This window comes from Harpegnathos saltator, unplaced genomic scaffold (genome assembly GCF_003227715.2).
Source record: "Harpegnathos saltator strain DR-91 unplaced genomic scaffold, Hsal_v8.6 scaffold38, whole genome shotgun sequence".
Taxonomy (NCBI): Eukaryota; Metazoa; Arthropoda; class Insecta; order Hymenoptera; family Formicidae; genus Harpegnathos; species Harpegnathos saltator.
The window spans coordinates 2175882-2198148 of NW_020230183.1; the positions used below are offsets into that span (position 1 = coordinate 2175882).

General features: G+C 39.0%; 6 protein-coding genes and 1 long non-coding RNA gene across 9 annotated transcripts; 3 read left to right on the forward strand and 4 right to left on the reverse strand.

Moving 5' to 3' along the window:
- Nucleotides 1-7797: 7797 nt before the first annotated feature.
- On the reverse strand, nt 7798-10024 carry LOC105187311 (nuclear RNA export factor 2). The gene is made up of 2 exons (XM_011148044.3): nt 8063-10024; nt 7798-7981 (listed from the first exon to the last, which is right to left on the reverse strand). The coding sequence occupies exon 1, from the start codon at nt 9690-9692 to the stop codon at nt 8109-8111; it is 1584 nt and encodes a 527-aa protein (XP_011146346.1). The 5' UTR covers nt 9693-10024; the 3' UTR covers nt 7798-7981; nt 8063-8108.
- Nucleotides 10025-12127: 2103 nt separating this feature from the next.
- On the forward strand, nt 12128-13016 carry Pfdn1 (prefoldin subunit 1). 2 transcript variants are annotated; one of them, XM_011148046.3, is made up of 2 exons: nt 12128-12203; nt 12464-13016. In XM_011148046.3, exon 2 carries the CDS (start codon nt 12485-12487, stop codon nt 12863-12865), a length of 381 nt encoding a protein of 126 aa, XP_011146348.1. In that variant the 5' UTR covers nt 12128-12203; nt 12464-12484; the 3' UTR covers nt 12866-13016. The 2 variants fall into 2 exon arrangements, with proteins under 2 accessions (XP_011146348.1, XP_011146347.1); XM_011148045.3 differs by having other exon boundaries at nt 12138-12227; nt 12464-13010.
- Nucleotides 13017-13640: 624 nt separating this feature from the next.
- On the forward strand, nt 13641-14820 carry Scox (Synthesis of cytochrome c oxidase). The gene is made up of 4 exons (XM_011148048.3): nt 13641-13771; nt 13918-14290; nt 14361-14566; nt 14641-14820. Exons 1-4 carry the CDS (start codon nt 13706-13708, stop codon nt 14818-14820), a joined length of 825 nt encoding a protein of 274 aa, XP_011146350.1. The 5' UTR covers nt 13641-13705.
- LOC112589017 (uncharacterized) lies at nt 14423-15242 on the reverse strand. The gene is made up of 3 exons (XR_003113193.1): nt 15005-15242; nt 14652-14802; nt 14423-14577 (listed from the first exon to the last, which is right to left on the reverse strand). It is a non-coding gene; the product is annotated as an uncharacterized LOC112589017 (long non-coding RNA).
- A 164-nt stretch (nt 15243-15406) lies between these two features.
- Nucleotides 15407-17024, forward strand: LOC105187314 (uncharacterized). Its single transcript, XM_011148049.3, has 3 exons — nt 15407-15700; nt 15800-15973; nt 16066-17024. Exons 2-3 carry the CDS (start codon nt 15887-15889, stop codon nt 16429-16431), a joined length of 453 nt encoding a protein of 150 aa, XP_011146351.1. The 5' UTR covers nt 15407-15700; nt 15800-15886; the 3' UTR covers nt 16432-17024.
- Nucleotides 16522-19071, reverse strand: Rpt2 (26S proteasome regulatory subunit Rpt2). Its single transcript, XM_011148050.3, has 5 exons — nt 18983-19071; nt 18087-18645; nt 17325-17711; nt 17000-17235; nt 16522-16737 (listed from the first exon to the last, which is right to left on the reverse strand). Exons 1-5 carry the CDS (start codon nt 18983-18985, stop codon nt 16603-16605), a joined length of 1320 nt encoding a protein of 439 aa, XP_011146352.1. The 5' UTR covers nt 18986-19071; the 3' UTR covers nt 16522-16602.
- A 2048-nt stretch (nt 19072-21119) lies between these two features.
- On the reverse strand, nt 21120-22082 carry LOC109504226 (uncharacterized). Of its 2 annotated transcripts, XM_019843257.1 has the most exons (4): nt 22050-22082; nt 21856-21937; nt 21562-21726; nt 21397-21427 (listed from the first exon to the last, which is right to left on the reverse strand). In XM_019843257.1, the coding sequence occupies exons 1-4, from the start codon at nt 22065-22067 to the stop codon at nt 21411-21413; spliced, it is 282 nt and encodes a 93-aa protein (XP_019698816.1). In that variant the 5' UTR covers nt 22068-22082; the 3' UTR covers nt 21397-21410. The 2 variants fall into 2 exon arrangements, with proteins under 2 accessions (XP_019698815.1, XP_019698816.1); XM_019843256.2 differs by lacking the exon at nt 22050-22082 and having other exon boundaries at nt 21120-21427; nt 21856-21938.
- Nucleotides 22083-22267: the final 185 nt, after the last annotated feature.

Here is a 22267-nt window from a genome sequence, read left to right on the forward strand (position 1 = left end):
CTCCGCGGGAGAGGAAATTCATCATTACGACGGCGAAGCCGACGCGACGAGAGGCGGCCGGCGCACCGGAGAAGGATGAAGAAGAAGCGGAGCCCTGTCTGATCTCACGGGCGAACACGTCGTTCGACATCACCCAACGTGGCAACAGCATTCTCTTAGCGCGCAAATTGCGCGAATATTACGGTCGAGCGGCGCTCGCTCGAGATCCAATGAGAAACGAAGCTCCGTTTCGTCGGATCTGGACGTTACCTAATTCTTCGACTCTTAGGCTCTTAGCGCTTCGCTCTTTTGTATGTTAACGCCGCAATCCACAATCCGATGATAACATGTATGAACATTCACCGGGTATCAAGAAGCCTCCGTTCCTGAAGCTAATGTTCTCTCGGCTACCAGAATAAAAAGCGAGCATTATTATCCCCGCTGTCATTTTGTCATCCGTCGTAGAGTATTCTCTCTCGTCGCGTCGGCTCGTCGCTCGAGATTCACCTCTGATTGGATATAGCCGAGACGAGCAGCCCGAAACATTACTCCGTATCTTCGGATCTCCCGGCGCGATACGAAGAAACGCCTCGATCCCGGCGCGCTACGGCTCGAGAGATTGCGAAATGGACGCTGCATTTTATTCGCAGGAACGCTACCGAGCGTCCGAGTGTTTTTCGCCCGCGAGGCGCGAGCTCACGCCGATTTCTCCCCGATAAAGCGGCCCGCCCGTTCACGAGAGCCGAAAGAGCCGGATTTTTCCGCTTTCGTAAAAGCCATTATAACGTCATTCGTGGGAATCAGTCCGGTCCGCGAGCGTTACCGCAGACCCTATGGCCGATTTCGTCACTCCGCGATAATTTCGTTCGTTTACGAGAGAAGGGGGCAAGATGGTTCCCTCGGCCCGCTCTGTCGTCGGACACGAGCGATGTATTTTCTCGAATTTTTATCCGCTACGGAAAAAGCGAGCCTATCTACCGAGCCATCCGCTCGCACTTCCGGCTCTGTGACGGGGAGAAAAGATGGCCGGATTAAGCGTGGCCTGTGAGCGAAAAAACGGAGTTTCTACCTCTCATTACTTACTCAAGGTCGATTCTAAATAGCAGACGTTCTGTCCCCTCAACCGAAAAACGCGAAGCGTCCGGCTCGTTCATTTTCACGTTTCAGTTCCACTCCGAGCTCCCTCCTCCTCCGTGCGTACTTGGAGCCTCGAGTAAGGTCCCAGGACTATCTCAAGCAGACCGAAGATTCTCCGTTCTTTTCAACCTCGTTTTTTCAAGTCGCAATCAGATGCTTTCTACAGAGACCCCTTTCAGGATGTCGCAATCACGAAATCGCTAGACCAGAGTTCGCGCATCGCGGACGCGTCGCTTTATTGTTATCCTTGTCACGTATGGCGCAAGGATATCCCGGGCCGGCGAATCAGGATCTCGCCCGCTGGTTCTCGATTTCGAGTCGTTATTTTCCATCGAGCGTTGCAATAATCCAACGCGGAGGATCACCGAGGTATATCTCTCGCATATCTCGCTTCCTGATACGAGGATATGCCAGTGATATGAAGACTATTTTTACAACATGCATTATGCATGAAGCGCAGCTACATGAGAAGTTGCAGCGGCTGCTGATGCTAAAACATCCGCATTGTCCGCGGTAATCTCTCTGCGCAACTCCCCTCGATTAATTGCTCGATTGAACAAACTCTTTCTCCCCCCCCCCTCCACCCCCCCCTCTCTCTCTCTCTCTCTCGACGGTGATCGTAATCAATTCTTTCGTTTGATTCACCGTGAGATAAATCTTTCGAGCCAACGAGAGAGCCCGCGAATAATTCTTTCCGCGGGAGACTAACAATGTCGGAGTAGCACGCGTATCGAGAGATTTCCGGTCTCCAACGCACGCGAGCCGTACGTCGATAGCCATTTTCCATCGTCGCCCCGCGGCCTGACGTCGCGGTGATTTCAGGATTGGGAAAGTTACTTTGTAAAAGTATCTAGTTACAGTCGCAATATACATTTTCTTCGCTGAAAAAGTAGCTGGTTACAAGTTACAAGTTACTGACCTTCAAAACTGACATGTTACAGTTATTTAGAGAGAGTAACGAGTCGTTTCAGTTAATCTTTCACAATAACAGTGCTATTATTTTAAACTTCGTAATTGTGTAAATTCCTTCAATCTTATACAAAAGTAGTTTGTTGATTACTACGTGTTTCTCATATTGTGTATAATTTTTACAAATTGGATTCATTAATTCAAATAAGCAATTCATATTTATTCTTGAAGACTATCTTTAAGACTATCAATAACAGCTGGGCGGAGTTGTTGCTGAGAACGGCCAGTTGTTCCCGTTTCCAAGTTTTCGCTGTAACTCGAATATTTCTGCATACGCTGGCCTTGGCATTTTACAATCCTTCTCCGAGGATTGAGATGTTTTATCCATTGCTTGAATTTTTTATGTTATTAACTGAAAGCACACAGCGCACTTTACGCTGAACGCAGGTTACGACGACAAATTAGAAATTAACAAATAAGAACTGGCGACGCGCGACGGAAATGTCCGATAGGCGTCTTTCTTTTTAAGAAATGTTTTTGAAAGAAATATAGGTTGCGTTCGGAGAAGAGACTATCAGCGCTATTGCGTCATTTTATCCTTCTTTTGCTTCCCATGAACGATAAAGATAGATGACGCAGTAGCGCGTTTTCCAGGATAACTGTACACTTATTGGATATCAAGCATCGTACGTCGCGTTATCGTGCTAGTCTGCCAGAAACTTAAGTTTGAAATATATAAAAAGTAACTATTAAAGTAACTATTAAATTAGTTACTGGTTATCAAACAAATGCAACCAAGTTAGGTTACAGTTATAGATGGAGAAAAACGAGACGAAGTCAAGTTACACTCACCAAAAAAAAAGAAATAACTGTAATTGTAACTTCGTTACAAATAACGAGTTACTTCTCAACTCTGAGTAATTCTTTGTCGAAACCTCGTCGACACCGTTATCCTCCCGCAGGAGGAATCACTCGCAACTCGTTAGCTCGGAAGAATCATGAATTCAATGAACGGGGGCTCCCATGATTAACAATCAATCACACACACACATACACATACACACATAGACAGACACAAAAGCCGATTGTCGGAGGCTGAAAGATCGATGATTGAAACTGGGAGATTCATCTCGCGCGAAGAATCAAGCGGAAGAATCGATTACGATCGGAGGAAGATCACGCTAAGAGGAAGAAAGAGGGAAAGAGAGAAAGCGATCTGCTTGATCGAGCAATTAAGCGATCGCGCTTCGCATATACACACACACACGCGTATACGCATGCATGTTATCGCCTCGTCGACAGGATCGGAAGCTCCGGTTATGCGTTCGATTTCCTTCGTTGGATCACCTCGCGTGAAACCGCGCGCGTTTACACGCTTTTCCTCGCTCATTAGCATCGAGCGGACGAACGGCGCCGTCGTCGTTGGATATTGCGTTACTTAACCGAGTGCGTTTCTCGCTCTTAACGTAACGAATCACGCATGATACGCGTTCGCGCTCCCTCCCCCCTTCCCCCCCCCCCGATTCAGCTCCGCCATAAAATAAAAATTCCCTGCTTCTGCAGGACTCATCCGTCGTTCTCAATTAGAGTCGCATAATAATCGCGCGCGCGCGCGAAGATCGCGAGCGTGACTCTCGTTGCCTCTCCATTTTCGCCCGATGCCCTCCTCCTCTTCGACTTCGCAGGAGGAGGAAGGGGGAAGCGACGACGACGACGAAATTTGCATAGTACGTCCGCGATGATATGACTTTCTCTAACGGGTTATCGGCTACGGTCATCTTTGAATACGTTACATCGCGCCGGTACGTACGGTGTGCCTCTGATGAGGGCCCCGGCGGCGCGGGGATGTCTCAATGGGCCATCTTCTTCATCATCATTGTTCCTCTTTCGCCCGACGGGTACCCTGACCCACATTTTGACACGTCCGACGCATTCGCTGCTCGTGAAAGAGCCTTTTGATCGGACGTCGCGTTAACGGCGAATAGAAAAGTATCACTAATATCCTCTCTCCCTCCCTCTCTCTCTCTCTCTCTCTCTCTCTCTCTCTCTCTCTCTCTCTGTGTGTGTTCGTGTCTTCCGTTTCGCCGAGTCGGAATTTTGCTTCTACCGTCGATCTTAACGCGCCGACGTTCAGAGACCGCAGGAAATCGCGATAGTTTTGATGCGCAGCGGGGAATCAAGCTTCTACAGAATTCCGTCGATAAATCGCATGCTTAGAACAACCATAAAAGTGCCAGAGATCGACTATAATTTATAGCGCATTATATTTCTCAGCTTAACACTTTGACGGCCGCTCTTTTCACAAAAAAGTCTGCTCTTGCCGCCGCGCCGGCACATGATGACGAAAACTACCGGCCGCTGGCCGGCGGCACTTTTCGTAAGCTTTGTTACAAATTGAAGGTTGAATTGCTGTTGACGTGTTGTTGCAAATTCAGACATTATTAGTATTTGGTAAGTAAAAAGGCGTAATTATTTCAGTAGTAGATTTGCCATCATTCTGACTGTAATCTCGTTCCCACTATAATCTCATTCTTCATCACTGTTATCCGATCGCTGACATTTGATAGGTTATCAGCGTCACACACCGTCGTCACTTTCACACAATTTTAAAGGTATTTCCTTTAAGTTTATATAAATAAAGTTTTCGAATTTTTAAACACAATCAAAGTGCTCACGCAAAGCGTTAAGCGAGAAGCGTCTGAAGAAAGCGTCAAAGCAGGCGTTAATTTCGCGAGCATCGCGAAATCGGCGCCCGTGAAGTGGCGGAAAAATCTCGACTCCTTTTTCTCCTCTCAGGCGGCGGATTACGCGATCAGCAGCCGCCATTTATCGCGCGCGGGCGGGCGCGGCTGAAAAGTGCAGCGGACGGCGTCGATATCCCCGGCTTCCGGGACGCGGGAAACGCCGAACTATCGAAGGAAGCTCCTAATTGGTGCGAGGGGTAATTGCTTCTGGAAGAAGCGCGCGGTTTCCTATTTTGACGAACACGCCGAGCTCTCGGATCCCCGACGCGTGGGAGGCCGCCGAGAGTCTCACAGTAGGCAACAATCATTTTATTATGTCGCTACCTATACACACGTATCCCTCGGCTCCCGTAATTCTCAGTAACCGCCCCGCCCAACGTTGCTCAACCTTTCGTCGCTGGTAGGCCCTTCTCGAGCTCGCCGATCCTTCAGCTCGCAGACATCGTCGTTTGAAAGAGCATCTCCTCGGATGGCCTTTTCGAAAATGTTAGGCCGCCGCAAAAATCTCGTCATCGGCCGACGTGACGACCCGTGAAGAAGGTCGTCGATGTTACCGATTCAGCTGGTTGACAGGAGAAAACAGAGGAGCCTCGCTGGAGGTTTGAAGAAGAAGAACGAAGCAGCACCGGGAGACGTTCGCTCGTTCGCTCGTTCGTCCTCGTGAAAATTGGCGTCGAGGCTCCGTAAATTCTCCTCTCGACTCGATAACGAGCACGCTTCTTGCAACATTAACGGCTCGTCTCTCCCGCGCTCTTTCCGTTGCTGAAGAAGCTGTCGCGACAGTCTACGGTCTCAACGCACGTTGAGAACCATCGGCTCGGACGATCGACGCGCACAACAATCGCGCAACCGGGTTATTATTGTTAAGTGTCTCCCTTTTTTTTTTTCATTCGCACGCACGCGAGTGCATGTTCCTGGGCCTTGACAATCCGGAAGTGTGACGAATGTTGGCGCGATGGGAAGCGCCGCGGGGGAGATACGATCGGAGGCATCGTCAACTATATCATAATTGTTTATTTACCCGTCGTGCGTCCCCCCCCCCCGCGACGATGACGCAATTTCGCGAGCACTCGCGAGTGTTACGCTCGGAGGTGTGACTTGTTTCGCGTCCGTGTGTCCGTTAAAAATCGCGACCGAGATTATGATGCTTTCATATTTCAGATGTTGTTGCTGTCGTGCTTCCTGGATCACCAAACGGTGGAAATTATCGACCACTCGCGTTCCTCGTCGAGTCTACCTCGACATCGCGCCTTTCATTCCGCTCGATCCGGCAAAACGATCATTTACACATTAATGGTACACCGGGGAAAAAGGTGTTTAGTGACTGTGACTATAATTGCATATTGCAATCATTATGTCGGAGAGCTTATAATGATGAACGCGGTAGACGCTACTACGATGTTACTGACAATGGCTCTACATGCACATTGCTACTTATATTTTGTCAGAAAGAAGATGATTCACGCCGGTGATGGCTGTAACTCGCAGTGAAACAAACACGAGGTGAAATAATAAAATAAAATAAATAAAACAAAGTAAAATAAATGAGGAATAAAATAAAGTGAGACAAAATGAGATAAATAAAATGAATGAAGTAAAGAAATTCCCGAGGCACGGACAATCAAAAGGAAAGTACCAAAGGCGAGTAATAATCGCTCTCACTTTCTCTTCTTCGCCTCTGATACTTTCATTGACATTAACAATTTGTTCCCTCGGTGTAAATGCATTGTTGCAAAATGTGTCGTCGCGTCGCGTCGTTCAGACGGCGAGATAAAACGGGCTAAGCACGAAGCGCGCGCCACATCGGGAAAGGTGATCGAATTTTTGCGGATCGGCCGGGAGAAAAAAGTCGGCGAAGATAATTACGGAGCGCGAAGGGTCGACGGGGACGCGGCAACAGAGATCCGCCTTCTCGAGCATCGTGATTTGCTCAGTCGAGCGCGGCGTGAAGCGTCCCGAAGGTCTCGTTTCATCCCGCTCTCGCGCGTACGCTTGGAAAGGGCAAGAATAACGATAGAAAAAAAAAGCCGCCTGCCTTCGCGAATTCGTTTCATTCACATCGTACGCGCGACGGCGATTGCGGTCCTTGGGTGCATAACCTTTGGATGAAGTCACCGAGCGTCCCGGAGAGACCGCTTAAATGCCATGCGAGTAATATCGCCTTATATTCACTCATTGACGTACGATAGCATCGCGGAGCGCACATCCCGACGCAAATATCGCGTTATGAAAAATTTACAGCAATTTACAGCACCGCGGTCGCCGTCGTCAATTAATACGGCTGATGTCACGAAGGAAGCGAACGTCCCTGAAATTTTTGTGTCATCCGACACTCGCGCGCGTCACTTCTAAGCCTCGCGATCGCGTTGATTTTTACCGCTTGCACGAGGAGACTACTGCGAATAATAATCATAGTCCGAATCTTCCTCTTCGCCTCGTTCGTCGTCACTCTTGTGTGACTTGTGTACGATATTTTTAAATGTACTTCACACACTTTATACGTAACTTAGCGAGACGAATTGATGTGACAGCGCCGGTGACCGATGACTGTCGCGATGTTCAAGCGCGTCGTTGAAATCGCGAGGCGGATCCGCACAGGGAAGAAAGATTCCAGTTTGTGTGACTGATTGGACAGCAGATGAAAATTCGATGACGAGAGAAGCGGTATGAAATCGTGATTACATGTAAAGATCACTTCAATCGATTACTTTCATTTGATTGATTCCACACTGATCCACAGGTAATTAATTTCATCAGGCGATAAAATTATTCATAATTATATATTCGACGATTGATTACTCCTCACCATCGATTCGCTGATTATTTTAGCTAATTAAGATTTTAATCGATCGTCGATAACCGACTGACTAGGAACCTCCTACAGAAACCCTCCTGTTCGCCTAACCGAATTCTTCATCTTCGACATTTCCCCCGCGCGCAATGGGAGGGGACTGTAACCGTCTCAATTACACCAACAGAATCGTTCTCTTCCTCGTGCGTCTATAAAAATCAAAGATCGAGATTTCTCGATACAAGTGTGATATACGCACCGACATATTTATTTACATCTCTGCTTATTACAAAGCGTCCAGGAAACATGTACACGAAGTTGCACAGGGTGTTCCGTCTGTGGCAAACGACGCTCCGGTCTCGAGATTGAAGTCGCACGAGATTAAAGCCCAGAAGTGGCCGCTCACGGGAGACGAGTCTGTCTAAAAAACGTTCGAGGGAAGGTAACTCGAGTTCGATGTCGCCAAGTCGATTCCTACTTCTACTATTTGCACGATATTTACAAGAAGAGATCAAGACGCTATAATGCGTGTCGTTACCGCACACGCTCTACTTGTAGAACGCGTTCTCCGGTACCGATAGCGACTTGTAATCCTTCATGAAGTTGGACAAAGCCTGCCTCATGTCCCACTTGGCCTCCGACAAGTACATCTCGCACCACTCCTTGTTCAGCGTGGTGATCTGTCCAAATCGCACTATCAACACCGACTTTTCGCTCGGGCTGAAGCAGACCGACGTTTCGTCGAACGTGGTCTTAGCCGTTATTTTGTCGTGTGTGATATTCTCGGGCGCAGCGTCGAGGTGGTACTGATCGTTCAAGATGTGATACTCGTTGTCGTCGGTGACCGACAATATGAACGTTCTGTTGAACGAGAGTACGTTGAGGCCTAAACTCAGCTTCTTGAGTAGTCCCGAGACGCATATCACCAAGCATTTCCCATCATCGTAGAGAACGTCATACTTGAAGGAGCTCCTGTCGTGATAGCTTCTGGGTAACTTGGCATGACCCTCCAGAATCTGCTCCTCACCTTCATAGAAGGTCGTAATTTTCTTCCGTGTCTTTCTCAGTAGATTTCTACTCAGCGCTGTGTACTGCTGAAGGTTTGTCTTGCCAGCAATGGTGTTGGGGACGCTGAAGCTCATAGAGTAGACCGCATTCTTGTGGTAGAGTCCCTTCAGGAGAGATCTATCGACTTGATCGTACAGGTTGAAGAAGTGTGTCGTGAATTTGTGCACCAGATGCTGTACTTTGTCGTCCCTGAAGTGGTCTTTGTACATGAAGGGCATCTTCGACGAGATACATACCCCGTCGAGTTCCTGCAAGTGTGGGCAATACTTCTTGGCAGAATCCACATATTGCCTCACGGTTGAGTAATTCTCACAGAGGGGATTCCCGTCCAGCCAAAGTTTTATGACAGTCAAATTCTTCAGAGGTGTCAACACGCACATGTTCAACAAATTATTGTGTCTCAGATCTAGATACTTGATGGCTGTTAAATTTGAGTTCTCAATAGCTGATATGTTGAACAGATCATTATGCTGTAAATTCAAGTACTCAAAGGTGGCTATAGCAGTTTTCGCCAGCTTTAGAACATGATTGGAAGTTCTGACTTGGGACAAGGGACAGTATACAGTCTTGGATACATCCGGATCCGTGTGAAAGTTTTCCAAATTCAATGTCTTTTCATTGGGATTGTATCTTTTGGTCAGAGCGGTCAATAAGAGGGGTTGGATGTTAACTTTGAGATCACGTATGGAAGCAAATCCCAAGGTGATCATGAGGATCAAAGCATCACCATTGATATTCTTGATAATCAAGCTTGCCATGCATAGCTTCTCGAGGGCAGGACCGCAATTTCTCGCTATAAAGAACGCGTCCTCCCCGCAAACCTGATATTTCACCGGTATTAAGTCTGCCGGATCTACAGTTTTCAGAATAGCCTTCAAAACAATTTCCTTGGAGTAATGTCCACCTTTGATAACTCTTACCTTGTGCCATATATCCGCGCGAGCCATTAGTGATCTTTCAAGAATCATTTTTGCGCCTGAGCTTAATTTTATGGCTGCTGAAGTATCCACTTGAGCAGAAATAATTGGTATGTTCGGCAGGTTTTCATGCTTTATCTGATTCATGGTGCGGCCTTGCTCTATCAGCCTTCAATTATCTGAATGTCTCTAAAACTGTTCAAACCTTTTATTTCTTCCCTTTCTCCTCTCCTTCAGTTTGACTTTTATCTGTCAACCTGTCAACAACTTTTCCTCAATGTTTACAGTTCTGGACAATTTTGAGGTTAACACTCTTTCTCTCTTTCTCTTTCTCTCTTCTCTCTCTCTCTCTCTCTCCCTCTCTCTCTCTCTCTCTCTCTCTCTCAATATTGGCTCCAGGTGCTTTTTAAGGCGAATTCTCCAACGCCATTGTTCAGTAAGGGCCAGAGCACAGACTTCTGCATAACGCATAATACACAACGCATAAGAGAATCAACCAATCAGAGTTCTTCATTTCTGTCCTGAGGAGGGAAATGAAGAAAACTAATTGGTTTATTCTCTTATGTGTTATGTATTATGTGTTATGCAAAAACATCTGCTCTTGCTCTATAACTTAGATCAGCTCTATCGCATACATGGGCCGTGTTCCAAAATTCACTGTCAGCGCTGAAAAATTATAGTTTGTGTGACACAAACTATATATTTTCAGTGCTGGCAGTGAATTTTGGAACACGGTCATGGAATCTAAGCTTAAACTTAATGGCCATTCTACAATAAGCCATTAATTATAAAACATAAGAAAATAAACCAATCGGAATTCTTCATTTATAGATTGGAGGATTTTGATCGGTTTATTTTCTTATATGTTATGACTAATAGCAGAGAGAAGAATGAGAGCGGTCACCGGCCGTATTTCGGGGATACGGCTAGACGCATTTTAGATACGCCATCTGACCAAAATGCGCCTAAACTACGTCCGCTAGGCGCACTTTCGCGGTGATAAAAGTAAAATGCGCCTAGGTTCGTGTCCGTACTACTTCCATGCAATGGATAGTAGATTAGAAAAAGACAGACGACAGACAATCGTTCCGTCTTTGTCTCACTACTGAGCGGCGCGCGGCAGTAAACGCGAGGCAAGGTAGCGGCGATCTTATCGCTAAGCGAACATCTCTCCGCTTTTCTTTCATCTTTCACGCTCCAGAGACATCAAAAAACGCGGTAGCGTCTCGTGTCAAGGGAACGTGCGAAGCGAGGAATTATTTTTCACGCACGCGAGATAGCACATGGGAGACTAGACGAGCGTCGACATATTCTTCCCTTTCTTTCCCGCTCGTCTAGCTTATTGACTGCGTGAGCCGCGAGATTTTTCTCGCTACTCCTATACCTCGCTCTTTCTCTCTCTCGCTCGTTCTTTCTCTCTCTCGCGCACTTGCTCGCTCTTCCTCTCTTCTCGTGTTCTTACGGCTTGATTAAATATATTAATTACATGACAATATATATATAAATAAATGACACATATATAGTGTATATGTATATAAAGAATATTTAGTATTAATGCACAAATAAAGAAGAAAGAAATATAATGAGAGACGAAAAGTTAATAGAAATCCACTCTTAGCCAACATATACATCTTTTAAAAATGATTTGTTATTAAAGTATATGACAGAATAATTTATTTATGCTAATAAATTTAAATTAAAAATTAAATGAAATGTTATAATAACAATAACAACAATAACAATAACAACAATGTTATAATAACAAATAACATTTCATTTAATTTTTAATTTAAATTTATTAGCATAAATAAATTATTCTGCCATATACTTTAATAACAAATCATTTTTAAAAGATGTATATATTGGCTAAGAGTGGATTTCTATTAACTTTTCGTCTCTCATTATAATTCTCTCTTCTTTATTTGTGCATTAATACTAAATATTCTTTATATACATATACACTATATATGTGTCATTTATTTATATATATATTGTCATGTAATTAATATATTTAATCAAGCCGTAAGAACACGAGAAGAGAGGAAGAGCGAGCAAGTGCGCGAGAGAGAGAGAGAGAGAACGAGCGAGAGAGAGAAAGAGCGAGGTATAGGAGTAGCGAGAAAAATCTCGCGGCTCACGCAGTGAATAAGCTAGATGAGCGGGAAAGAAAGGGAGAATATGTCGACGCTCGTCTAGTCTCCCATGTGCTATCTCGCGTGCGTGAAAAATAATTCCTCGCTTCGCACGTTCCCTTGACACGAGACGCTACCGCGTTTTTTGATGTCTCTGGAGCGTGAAAGATGAAAGAAAAGCGGAGAGATGTTCGCTTAGCGATAAGATCGCCGCTACCTTGCCTCGCGTTTACTGCCGCGCGCCGCTCAGTAGTGAGACAAAGACGGAACGATTGTCTGTCGTCTGTCTTTTTCTAATCTACTATCCATTGCATGGAAGTAGTACGGACACGAACCTAGGACCATTTTACTTTTATCACCGCGCCTAGCGGACGTAGTTTAGACGTATTTTGGTCAGATGGCGTATCTAAATGCGCTTAGCCGTATCCCCCGAAATACGGCCGGTGGCCGCTCTCATTCTTCTCTCTGATATAATTGACGTTTATGGTTAGGATTGGCGTAAAGTACTATATCTCTGACTTGTAAGGTATTGAAACAGAAAGAAGTTAAAGTAAGAAATATACATAGCGAAATTTATTATTTATTGTGAACTATATATTTAAGTAATTTATTGTTATTAACAGACAAATGTCTAAAATATAAATTTATCGATAATCTATTCAAATCTATTAATCTATTCAAATGATTTTTTTTATATGAATGCAATATTTCTTTTGTAATATCAATATTATGAAATTAGAACATTAAAAGAGTGCAATATTAACATTGTTTCATAATTATTCACAGGAAATAATATAAGAATCAAAGATGGCAAGGGTGCCAGATCAGGAACTGAAGCAAGCTTTTTCAAAGCTACAGGAAAAAATGGTAGATACCTCGCAGAAACTAAAATTAGCTGATATGCAAATTGACAAGTTGCGACGAACAAAACAACGGGCGGAACTCACCATGAAAGAAATAAGCTGCCTTCCTGGAAATACAAGGATATATGAATCTGTTGGTCGGATGTTTCTTCTAGATGACATTAGCAATATCAAGAATATGTTGGACAATAGAATGAAAACATCAGATGAGAAGATCAAGACGTTAGATAATAATAAAACATATTTACAAAGAAGCTTGAAAGAGAGCGAAGATGACATAAGAGAAATGATCCAACAAAGGCAAAACAAAGAAACATCTGGTTGAATGTTTTCACAGTTTTATATTAAACAACTTAATACTACAAGCTTAATTCTTCCTTTATTCTGTTTTGACTATTATTTAAAATAAATATCTGAAGTGACACATTTTGTATAAAACTTTCATATTTATTGATTTGGTCAATTTTTCCATGTTTACAGTTCAGTTTTGTAGTAACATATTTTCTTTTTGCATTATATATCTTAAAATTTTGATCCTTGATTGCTTTGATTCTAATAAATCATGAAATAATGAATCTAGATTGAAAAAAGCTGTATGTGACTATCCTGTGACAAATATAATTTAAAATGTAATAACTATATATTATTAAATATATATGGTTCAAATATGAGCCAAAATGAACAAATGTATCGCAAAATGATATTGTATGTATGCAAGTAATAAGTAACTAGAAAATTTACTATAAAATTTATATTGAAGTTTTTATCTTGTTATTCTAACGATTTAATGAAACAATATTTGTAATATATATTTAATAATATGTGTTTATTTTCTCTGAGATATAAGAAATGTAAATTATTTTCGTTTTTTTAATTATATGGTACATATCTATGTAACACCATAAAATAAATTATTTCAAAAGTTCAACTATTTTACAAAATATTTATGATTCTATAATCCACAAAAAAAAAATAAATCATCTAAGAAATTCTAATAGCATAGTCATTTTCAGGTTAACTGGTAGTGAAATAAAAGCAGAGACATCTGTTGCGTAAAGTAAAATATGTTTCAAATTTTCGCGCCTTATATCAAAGATTAGATCGACACATAACCTGTTTGTCGTTGCCTAATGTTGGATAGTTTAAGAATTTATATCGAAACATAATGTCGAATTTAATATTAAGATCTTTGGTGTCGTTAAATAGAACTACTAATAATGTACTTATAAAGGTAACTACGACAACATCTACCTATTTTTATGATCAAGACAAAATGACAAAATATTTTACTTCTGTTTGTAAGTTTTACATTTATTTTGGTGTAGAACTTACAATACAATTTTTCGTACATCTTAATAATTTTCTTTTTATTTTCAGTTTAGATTCATGAGTACATCAAAAACTTTGTATCAACAGTCTACTCTACCTTTTAAGAATCCTAAGAAAATAAAAAAGAAGTCACCAATAACATGGAAAAGCTTGACAATTTCAAGTCTCATTGGCACTGGTTTTTTGTTATATATGTATTACTTGAGAAAGGAAAAAGATTTGGCTCTAGCACGGGAAAGGAAACGACATTTGGGGAAAGCTAAAATTGGTGGTAGTTTTGAGCTGATTGATACACAGGGGAGAACAGTAAAATCCGATGATTTTTTAGGACAGTGGATATTGATATATTTTGGATTTACTCATTGTCCAGATATTTGTCCAGACGAAATTGAAAAAATGACAAATGTGGTAAATAAGCTTGGTAAGTAACAGATTTAAATTATGTCAATCAAAAAATATTTATTCTTATGATTGCAATTCTATGTTCACAGAAAAGGAATACAACTTCAAGATACAACCAATTTTCATATCAGTAGATCCAGATAGAGATACACCTGCTGTTGTAGACAAATATCTTAAAGAATTCTCTGATAAAATTATTGGTCTCACAGGTAGCATAGACCAAGTTGCAAAAGTATGCAAAGCATACCGAGTTTATTTTAGCAGTGGCCCTAAGGATCAAGATGATGACTATATCGTTAGTATTTCCTGAAATATAATCTATAATTATTATTTGCCAGACTTTGCATCATTGCTTGTTCTTTCTTTTAGGTGGATCATACAATTATCATATACTTGGTTGATCCAGAAGGCTTATTTGTTGATTATTATGGACAAACGCATGATGTTGACAGAATTATAACCAGTATTCTTATGAACAAATTGAAGAATGATCAGTTAGATGGTAAAAAGCCTTCCTGGTGGCCGTCATCACTGAAAGGAGTGTTATAAACATTACAATTCATTCCTATATACAATAAATTTTTATGTTAATATGTAGTTAATTTATACATACTATGCATTAATGTTGCACGTATGTTTATATACATAATCACAAAATACATAATATATAACATTGTATATCTTCTGGATATTTTTTTATTGAATTAATAATTATTTAGAAGTCTGGCAATACCTTGGATTTTGCTCAAACTTTGCATAGTTGTGTATTTTGGTGCTTAGAACACGATTTTGAAAGAAAAAGGTGTCGTTCTCAAACGGATCAAAAGTTATGAAGTAATAAAAAATGACACGCGAAGTAAAAATCTGTCATGCCGGTAATACAGAGACTTATGGTCTGTTCTTTTTAGTCGGAAAGTGTAAGATAGTACATATTGTTACATATTGTTGAAAAGATTATAATTTTTAAAACCCGTGTTCAACAGTAATAAAGATGCAATAAGTTTGGTTAGGTTAGGATTTCATTGGGTAGGGGGTGTGGGAAGGGGCGGAACTCCTCCCCCACTTATATGTACCCTCTTACACTTTAATGCATTGCGCATGCTTCTCAGTTAGTCTGTATTATCGGCATGACAGATTTCCTAACTCTACGCGTGTTATTTTTCAGATTTTTATAACTTGATCCGTTTGAGAGCAACTTTTTTCTTGCAAAATCGCGTTCTACGTACCAAATTACGTACACAATTGTGCAAAGTTTGAGCGAAATCTAAGGTGTTGTCAGACTTCTAAATAATTACCATGATAAAATTGGTATCTTGCGTTCATCATGTTACTGATCACGATTGATCATGCAATGTCATACAATGTTGCATTTAACCTATATTGCATTTAAACACTTGTGATTGTATCATATAGCTGAATATACTTCGGAGTAAGTTGAAGGCACGGTAATTCAGCAATCATCATACTGAAAGAAAAAAATATATTCTTGTATAATCAAAATATGTTAAATGTTTAATATTTGTCATAGGTGATTATTTGGCTTGACTTATCTAAGATAATATGTAATATTATATATTACATAATACTACAATCGAAGGAAATTTTACAATATAAGATGGAAAATGATTCGTACTCACAGGATGATGATTCTCTGGATATTGCTTCGAAATCTTGTAAACGCGTTGTAGATATTGCTACTAAGGTACTTTGAAATTTTTGATATGTAATGCGATTAACACAAGATATTCACAAAACAAATTGTATCTGATGTATACAATACAATTATGTTTTCAGACTGGATATAGAGAAGGTGTGCAAGATGGGGAAGACTCTGTACTGCAAGAAAGTTTTGACATAGGATATAAAGATGGTTTTAAGACAGCTTTTATATTAGGAAAATATAAAGGTTTGAGTCATGCTTTATCGTCTAATATAAAACATCCTGTTGATATAGCTGCTACTCTTGATAAAACTAAACGAGGTATATGTTGGATATGCAAGATGGAATCAGAAAATACAACTTACAACTATGAGAACATTTCATTTTCTGAAATATTAAAGAATCAAAAAAAGCATTCTACAGAAGTATTAAATAAACTACATGAACATTTTCAACCAGTTTTGAAAGAATCAAACATTGAAGTTGATCTAAATCCTTGAAGAAAACAGATATTTTAATACTTAAAATAAATAAAATCAGTTGACAAAACAGAATCCTCCGGAGTAATGATATTTTTATAGATTGTATAATTAATACAACTATAGAAATTTTTATTGTGGTGTAAATAATCCTGGTTTAATTATATAGAAACCAGTATAATGAATTGTTTTTTATAAATATAATCCTTCAGGAGAACCTTCCTTCTTTCGATAAAGAACACTTTCTTTAGATTTCTTGAAGTCATCACTGGTAACTTTCATACGTCGTTCACGCAAAGCCATTAAACCAGCTTCAGTACATATTGCCTGAAACAAAATTCATTTCAAACGGCTTATTTCAAACAAGACAACACAGATGCATGATATTTTTATAAGAACAAAATAGCATAGTTGTTTTATGTCCCCCTTAAAATCATACAACTTTTGTCCTAAACATTTTTGCTGAAAATGCTTCGTTTAAGAATTATCGAGGTGCGTTTTTTAAAATGAGACACCCTATATAAGCATGTGTAGAAAACATAATTTACACAGGAGATGTAAGATATTTGTTTGAATGAAAATAAATTACCTTGATATCTGCACCAGAAAGGTCATCCTTAGCCATAATCAATTCTGCAAGATTTACATCAGGTGCCAGAGTCATTCGACTTGTATGAATATTGAAGATTCTTCTTTTAGTTTTTTCATCTGGTAATGGGAATTCTATTTTTCTATCGATACGCCCAGGTCTGATTAAAGCAGGATCCAAAGTTTCTATTCTGTTTGTAGCCATAACTACTTTCACATCACCTCTGCTATCAAAACCTGGCAATAATTTCTCAGAATTAATATTGTTTAAAACAAATCTCGTAAATATGTTATATATTAATATTTAGTGATTAGTGCATATATACCATCAAGCTGATTAAGCAATTCCAACATGGTTCTTTGAATCTCTCTTTCACCACCACTGTTACTATCATATCTTTTTGTTCCTACAGCATCTATCTCATCTATAAATACAATGGAGGGGGCATGTTCCTCTGCAACTCTAAAGAGCTCTCTTACAAGTTTTGGACCATCACCTAAATATTTCTGTATAAGTTCTGAGCCAACAACTCTCAAGAATGTAGCTGAAGTTTGATTAGCTACAGCCTTGGCGAGCAGTGTCTTTCCTGTTCCAGGTGGACCATAAAGTATCACACCTTTTGGAGGTTTGATACCCATTTCTTCGTAATATTCTGGATGAGTTAATGGTAATTCTACAGATTCCTTAATCTCCTGAATTTGAGTATCAAGACCTGGGAATATTTAATATAATATTTCTAAATTATATAAATTGTTACATATATAACTTATTGTTACATATATATACATATACATACATATTGTTACATATATATATAATTACACACATAACTTGCTTCAGAGACAGTTTCCTCTTTAATGAAAATTCGAGGATATCTTAATGATCACTTTAAACTTATTTCAAACCAAGTCTTATATAGATTTGATTCTTAAATTTTTTTTAAATTATTCGTTATTTTTAAAAATTTCTAACTGGAAATTATGTTACATTCTATATAAAAAAAAAAAGTAATAAAGTATATATGATTTATTTAAATCTTTTATTTAAAATATTTATTTGAAATTTATTTAAAATTTATTTAAAATACCTCCAATATCAGTATAAGTTTCTTGAGGAGCCTTTTCAAGTTTCATCACTGTAACCATGGGATCTGTATCATCCCCTAAAACTCCAACAACAGCATGTACTTTATGATTCAACAATACAGAACATCCAGGTTCCAATTGATCTTTATCCACAAATGACAAGATAGATACATAGTGCTCAGATCCGACTGACGTGGACACTATTGCGTGATTGTCATCAATTATTTCTTCCAATGTTCCAACTGACATTGGTGTCCCACGAAGATCATCTACTTTTGATCTTTCCTCCTCATTCTTTTCTTCTTGTGGTTTTAAACGTTCCTGATTTCTAATAAATTCTTCTTCCATCAACAAATAATCTTTTATACGCTCTAATTTTAAGAGCTTCAATCTGCATCGTGTATGGGGTGTTACTTGAGGTAACTTTAAGGCTGCATCAGGCCCTTTAGTACGTCTTTTCTTTTTACCTACTCGAGTAGGAATGGGTGGTTCATATTTCTTCTTCTTATCTTTATCATCCTTTTTGTCTCCAGTACCTCCACTACCAGACTGATTTTGACCCTGTTATAATATTTACTATCAAAGTACAAAAGAAGTTTATTTGTATAAGTTTATTTATTAAAACTTTTTCAGCGATAAATAATCATTTAATAAATAAACTCAACTAACTTATCTCATGGAACTTTGTTCTCGATTGAAATTTATGGGAGACAAGCTGATATTTGAAAGATAGTTAACCTAAGATAATTCGAAGTAGTATGATTGTTAACATGATTGTTAATAGCCACAAGAAATTACTTTGTTATTGCAGTTACACAATAAACTACTCTACGTTTCTAAAAATTAAAATTATATGAAATAGATGGGAATAAACACCACGAATTTTTGACAGCCTTACCATTTTCCTTCAACGCTTCGCTATTGCTCGAAACGGCGAGTCATCCGCCAGAACTCGATTATGCACTGAGGCAAAAACGTCAACTACCGCCATCTTTCGGCGATAATATTAAATCAACTAGTCGAATTATAATTATCGACTTGAGGACAAATTATATCATTATAATTATCAGGGTTGTGAAGTAACGCGTTATTTGTAACGCCGTTACTGGTATCGTTACTTTTTTGAGTAACGATTAGGTAACGCCGTTACTTTTTTGTGTCAGTAACGAAAAAGTAACAGTGATACATTTTTTTTGTTACGAGTAACAAAATATCCGTTATTTTAATCGTTACTTTTTAATTTTTATAAAATTAAACTTAATTGTATTTAATTTCTTTGCATTTTTTGTTTTATGCTGGATTTAGTGAGGACCAATAAAGATGGACTCACATATTGTCATCCATTGGCCGTAGCTATATATTAGGTGTGTAAATTAGGCTGCGTTCCGATATTCACTGCCAGTGCTGAAAATCTATAATATACGTGACACAAACTATTTATTTTCAGTACCGATAGTGAATATCGGAACGCAGCCTTAATTTGGTCCATCTGGCGGTCAATTGCTATATTATGTAATTTTCTAACCTCTAATGTCTGCAAAAAGCTTTATTTTTTAATTTTGATATCTAGCAATAATATTCAGTTGGTAAACGTTTGGGTTTGTAACAATAACATCGTGTTTATCTGATTCGAAAATGTCGAAATTTTAGCCAAAAAAGAATCATTTCCTCCCGGAAATGGGGATACCTATCGACCTTTGGAAATTTCAAAATTATTAAATTAATAAAAGTTAGGCCACTATTATAGTAGTATATTCTTGATAGTAAATAAATTAAAAAGTCTAATACTATTTTTTTTTTCGACAAATAGTTAGCGAGATATCGTAAGGTAAATGTTGGAAAAGTTACCAAGTTCTCCTTAAATATCTCACAATATATTAAGCAAATAAAAAAATGTTTCAGACAAAAGTTGTTCAAATTAATTGGTGTAAAAAGATGATATAATAAAAAATTTGGATTTTCATTTAAGAAAGTTGATAATCAGTAAATATCTCGAAAATGGAGCCATCTATAAACAAAACGCTATCGCTGCCCTATGTCCCCCTTCAAGTCAAACAACTTTTGTCTTAAGCATTTTTCGATTTAATGCAGTGTTTCTGAGATACTTGAGTGGGTCCTTTAAAATGGGACACTCTGTATATATATATTTATAATCGTCTTATGTCCGATTTATATCTTGTCTTAGCACTTTTCTTATAAGCCTGGATTTACAACAAAAAAAAATAACGGAAAATAACGAAATAAAATATCGTTACTTTCAAGTAACGGTAACGCGTTATTTTTTAAGATCAGTAACGAGTAACGGTAACGAGTTACTTTTTACCGAAAGTAACGGTAACGGTAACGAGTTACTTTTAAAAAGTAACTTTCCCATCCCTGATAATTATAATATATAATAAAGAGAGTACTACATATATATATATATATATATAATCATACACGCATTAATAATCACAAATATATTAAATATTTGTAGAAGAAGTTAAGAATAGCCCTATGATAACCAAGGAGCGTCACGATCTCTGAAAAGTACACCTAAGTGAAACCTAATTTATAAGTAATGTAAAGTAAGTAATGTAAAAGCTTGGTTCGGTTCGTATAATTTCCATCAAATTATAATAAGATAGAAAAGGACAGCCAAGTAAATGGTTTGACCTTGTCGCACCATGGCGGATTCATGACTAGGCTATGAATCACTAACAAGTTAGAGAAGGATGGCTGAACAATCGCTCTGCTCTTGTCGCATAGCGATAACATCTGTCATTAACGCGTTACATCAGGTTGTGAAATTCGGTGAAATTCGGGATAAAAAGGATTTCGGACAAAATTAACGGTCGCCTATTTATGGAAAGGAAAGGAAATATATGTACGCACACACAGATGTTATTTTATAATATATATTTTTATATTATTTATATAATTGATATACAGAATATATATTTATAATAATGATAAATTGATATATATATATATATGTATGTATATTATAGATATTATATAATATATAAAGAAAAAAAATATATAATGATGATACATTGACATAAAGATATAAAGAATATATATGTAAGTTTTTTGCAAAGATATTTTATTCCGAACAGTAATAAATGTTTATCCTCCCGAACTTTCTGTCTCTACTTTTACCTCTACCTTCAGCTCTATCCTCGCCTCTGCCTCTACATCTGCCTTTGTCTCTGCCTCTGCATCGACCTCTGTCTCCGTTTCTACCTTTGCTTCTGACTCTCCACCCGCCTCTGCCTTTGCCTCTGCCTCTGCTTCTGCATCTGACTTTTTTGCGAAGGACCTCTGCTATTGTTGTTTGAACGAGATTAACGAGCGCTTGTGTCTGTAATAAAACAGAAATTACAAAATTTATCATCAACATATATTTATATATTCGCATATTAAGGCAGAAAAACATGTCATGATTATATTGATTAATAAACTTACTAACTCAATTATAAGTTTTTAAAAACTTACAGTTAATGTAATCGGCGTCGAGTCCGCGACGGCTGTCGAAGCTCTCGTGGACGTTGAAGCTGTCATCATCGGATCTGTCGCAGCCGACGTTGTTGTTGCTGACGTGGCCGTCGTCGCCGTTGCTGCGGTTGTTGTTGTAGCCATCGGGTTGCTTTACGCTTTGTGCTTACATACAAAAAAATGATGCAATATGCAAGTATATAAATATAATAAGGTGCAAAAGAGAGTACAGTATTTATGTAATATTTAATGTTTAGAATTAGTAGTAAATATTTAGTATTTTTGTTTATTCACCTGCTGCGTGCTGCGACCGACGTCTGTTATTGAATGACCGCGAAATGCTCGTGACAAGTAGAAATATGCTTTCTGTCCCCACCTACACGTGTCATGTGACAGGTACATTGTTCAGAGCATATATTTTTATATATACTACCAAACACCTAACTCCTCCGAAATACATAACTCTGAAAAATATGTACAGAACTTACGCGTAAGCAGCATAACATTTACGTCTGATTGGTCGAATTTCAATGTACATTTCTCAATACTTTCTGACATTCTCCTTCAGTATAAGCGTCAACAATATTATATCAACAATATCTACCACCCTCCTCTTCTTCTTCTGTACTAGTTACATTACGCATATACAAATGCTTACTTCTCATATATAATACATATTTTTCAAGGTCCATGCTTGGTGCAGTAT

Bases quoted from the DNA above. Each gene is read 5' to 3' on its own strand.
- LOC109504226 (XM_019843256.2), bottom strand. From the start codon at position 21,705: ATGGCTACAACAACAACCGCAGCAACGGCGACGACGGCCACGTCAGCA. The intron at 21,428-21,561 runs GTAAGTTTTTAA...GTTTTATTACAG, and splicing joins CGACGCCGATTACATTAACT to ACACAAGCGCTCGTTAATCT.
- Scox (XM_011148048.3), top strand. From the start codon at position 13,706: ATGTCGAATTTAATATTAAGATCTTTGGTGTCGTTAAATAGAACTACT. The intron at 13,772-13,917 runs GTAACTACGACA...TTTTATTTTCAG, and splicing joins CTAATAATGTACTTATAAAG to TTTAGATTCATGAGTACATC. The intron at 14,567-14,640 runs GTTAGTATTTCC...TCTTTCTTTTAG, and splicing joins ATCAAGATGATGACTATATC to GTGGATCATACAATTATCAT.
- LOC105187311 (XM_011148044.3), bottom strand. From the start codon at position 9,692: ATGAATCAGATAAAGCATGAAAACCTGCCGAACATACCAATTATTTCT.
- LOC105187314 (XM_011148049.3), top strand. From the start codon at position 15,887: ATGGAAAATGATTCGTACTCACAGGATGATGATTCTCTGGATATTGCT. The intron at 15,974-16,065 runs GTACTTTGAAAT...TTATGTTTTCAG, and splicing joins TTGTAGATATTGCTACTAAG to ACTGGATATAGAGAAGGTGT.
- Rpt2 (XM_011148050.3), bottom strand. The intron at 17,712-18,086 runs GTATTTTAAATA...AAATATTCCCAG, and splicing joins AACTTATACTGATATTGGAG to GTCTTGATACTCAAATTCAG. The intron at 16,738-16,999 runs GTAATTTATTTT...ATTTTGTTTCAG, and splicing joins TTTCTGGTGCAGATATCAAG to GCAATATGTACTGAAGCTGG.
- Pfdn1 (XM_011148046.3), top strand. From the start codon at position 12,485: ATGGCAAGGGTGCCAGATCAGGAACTGAAGCAAGCTTTTTCAAAGCTA.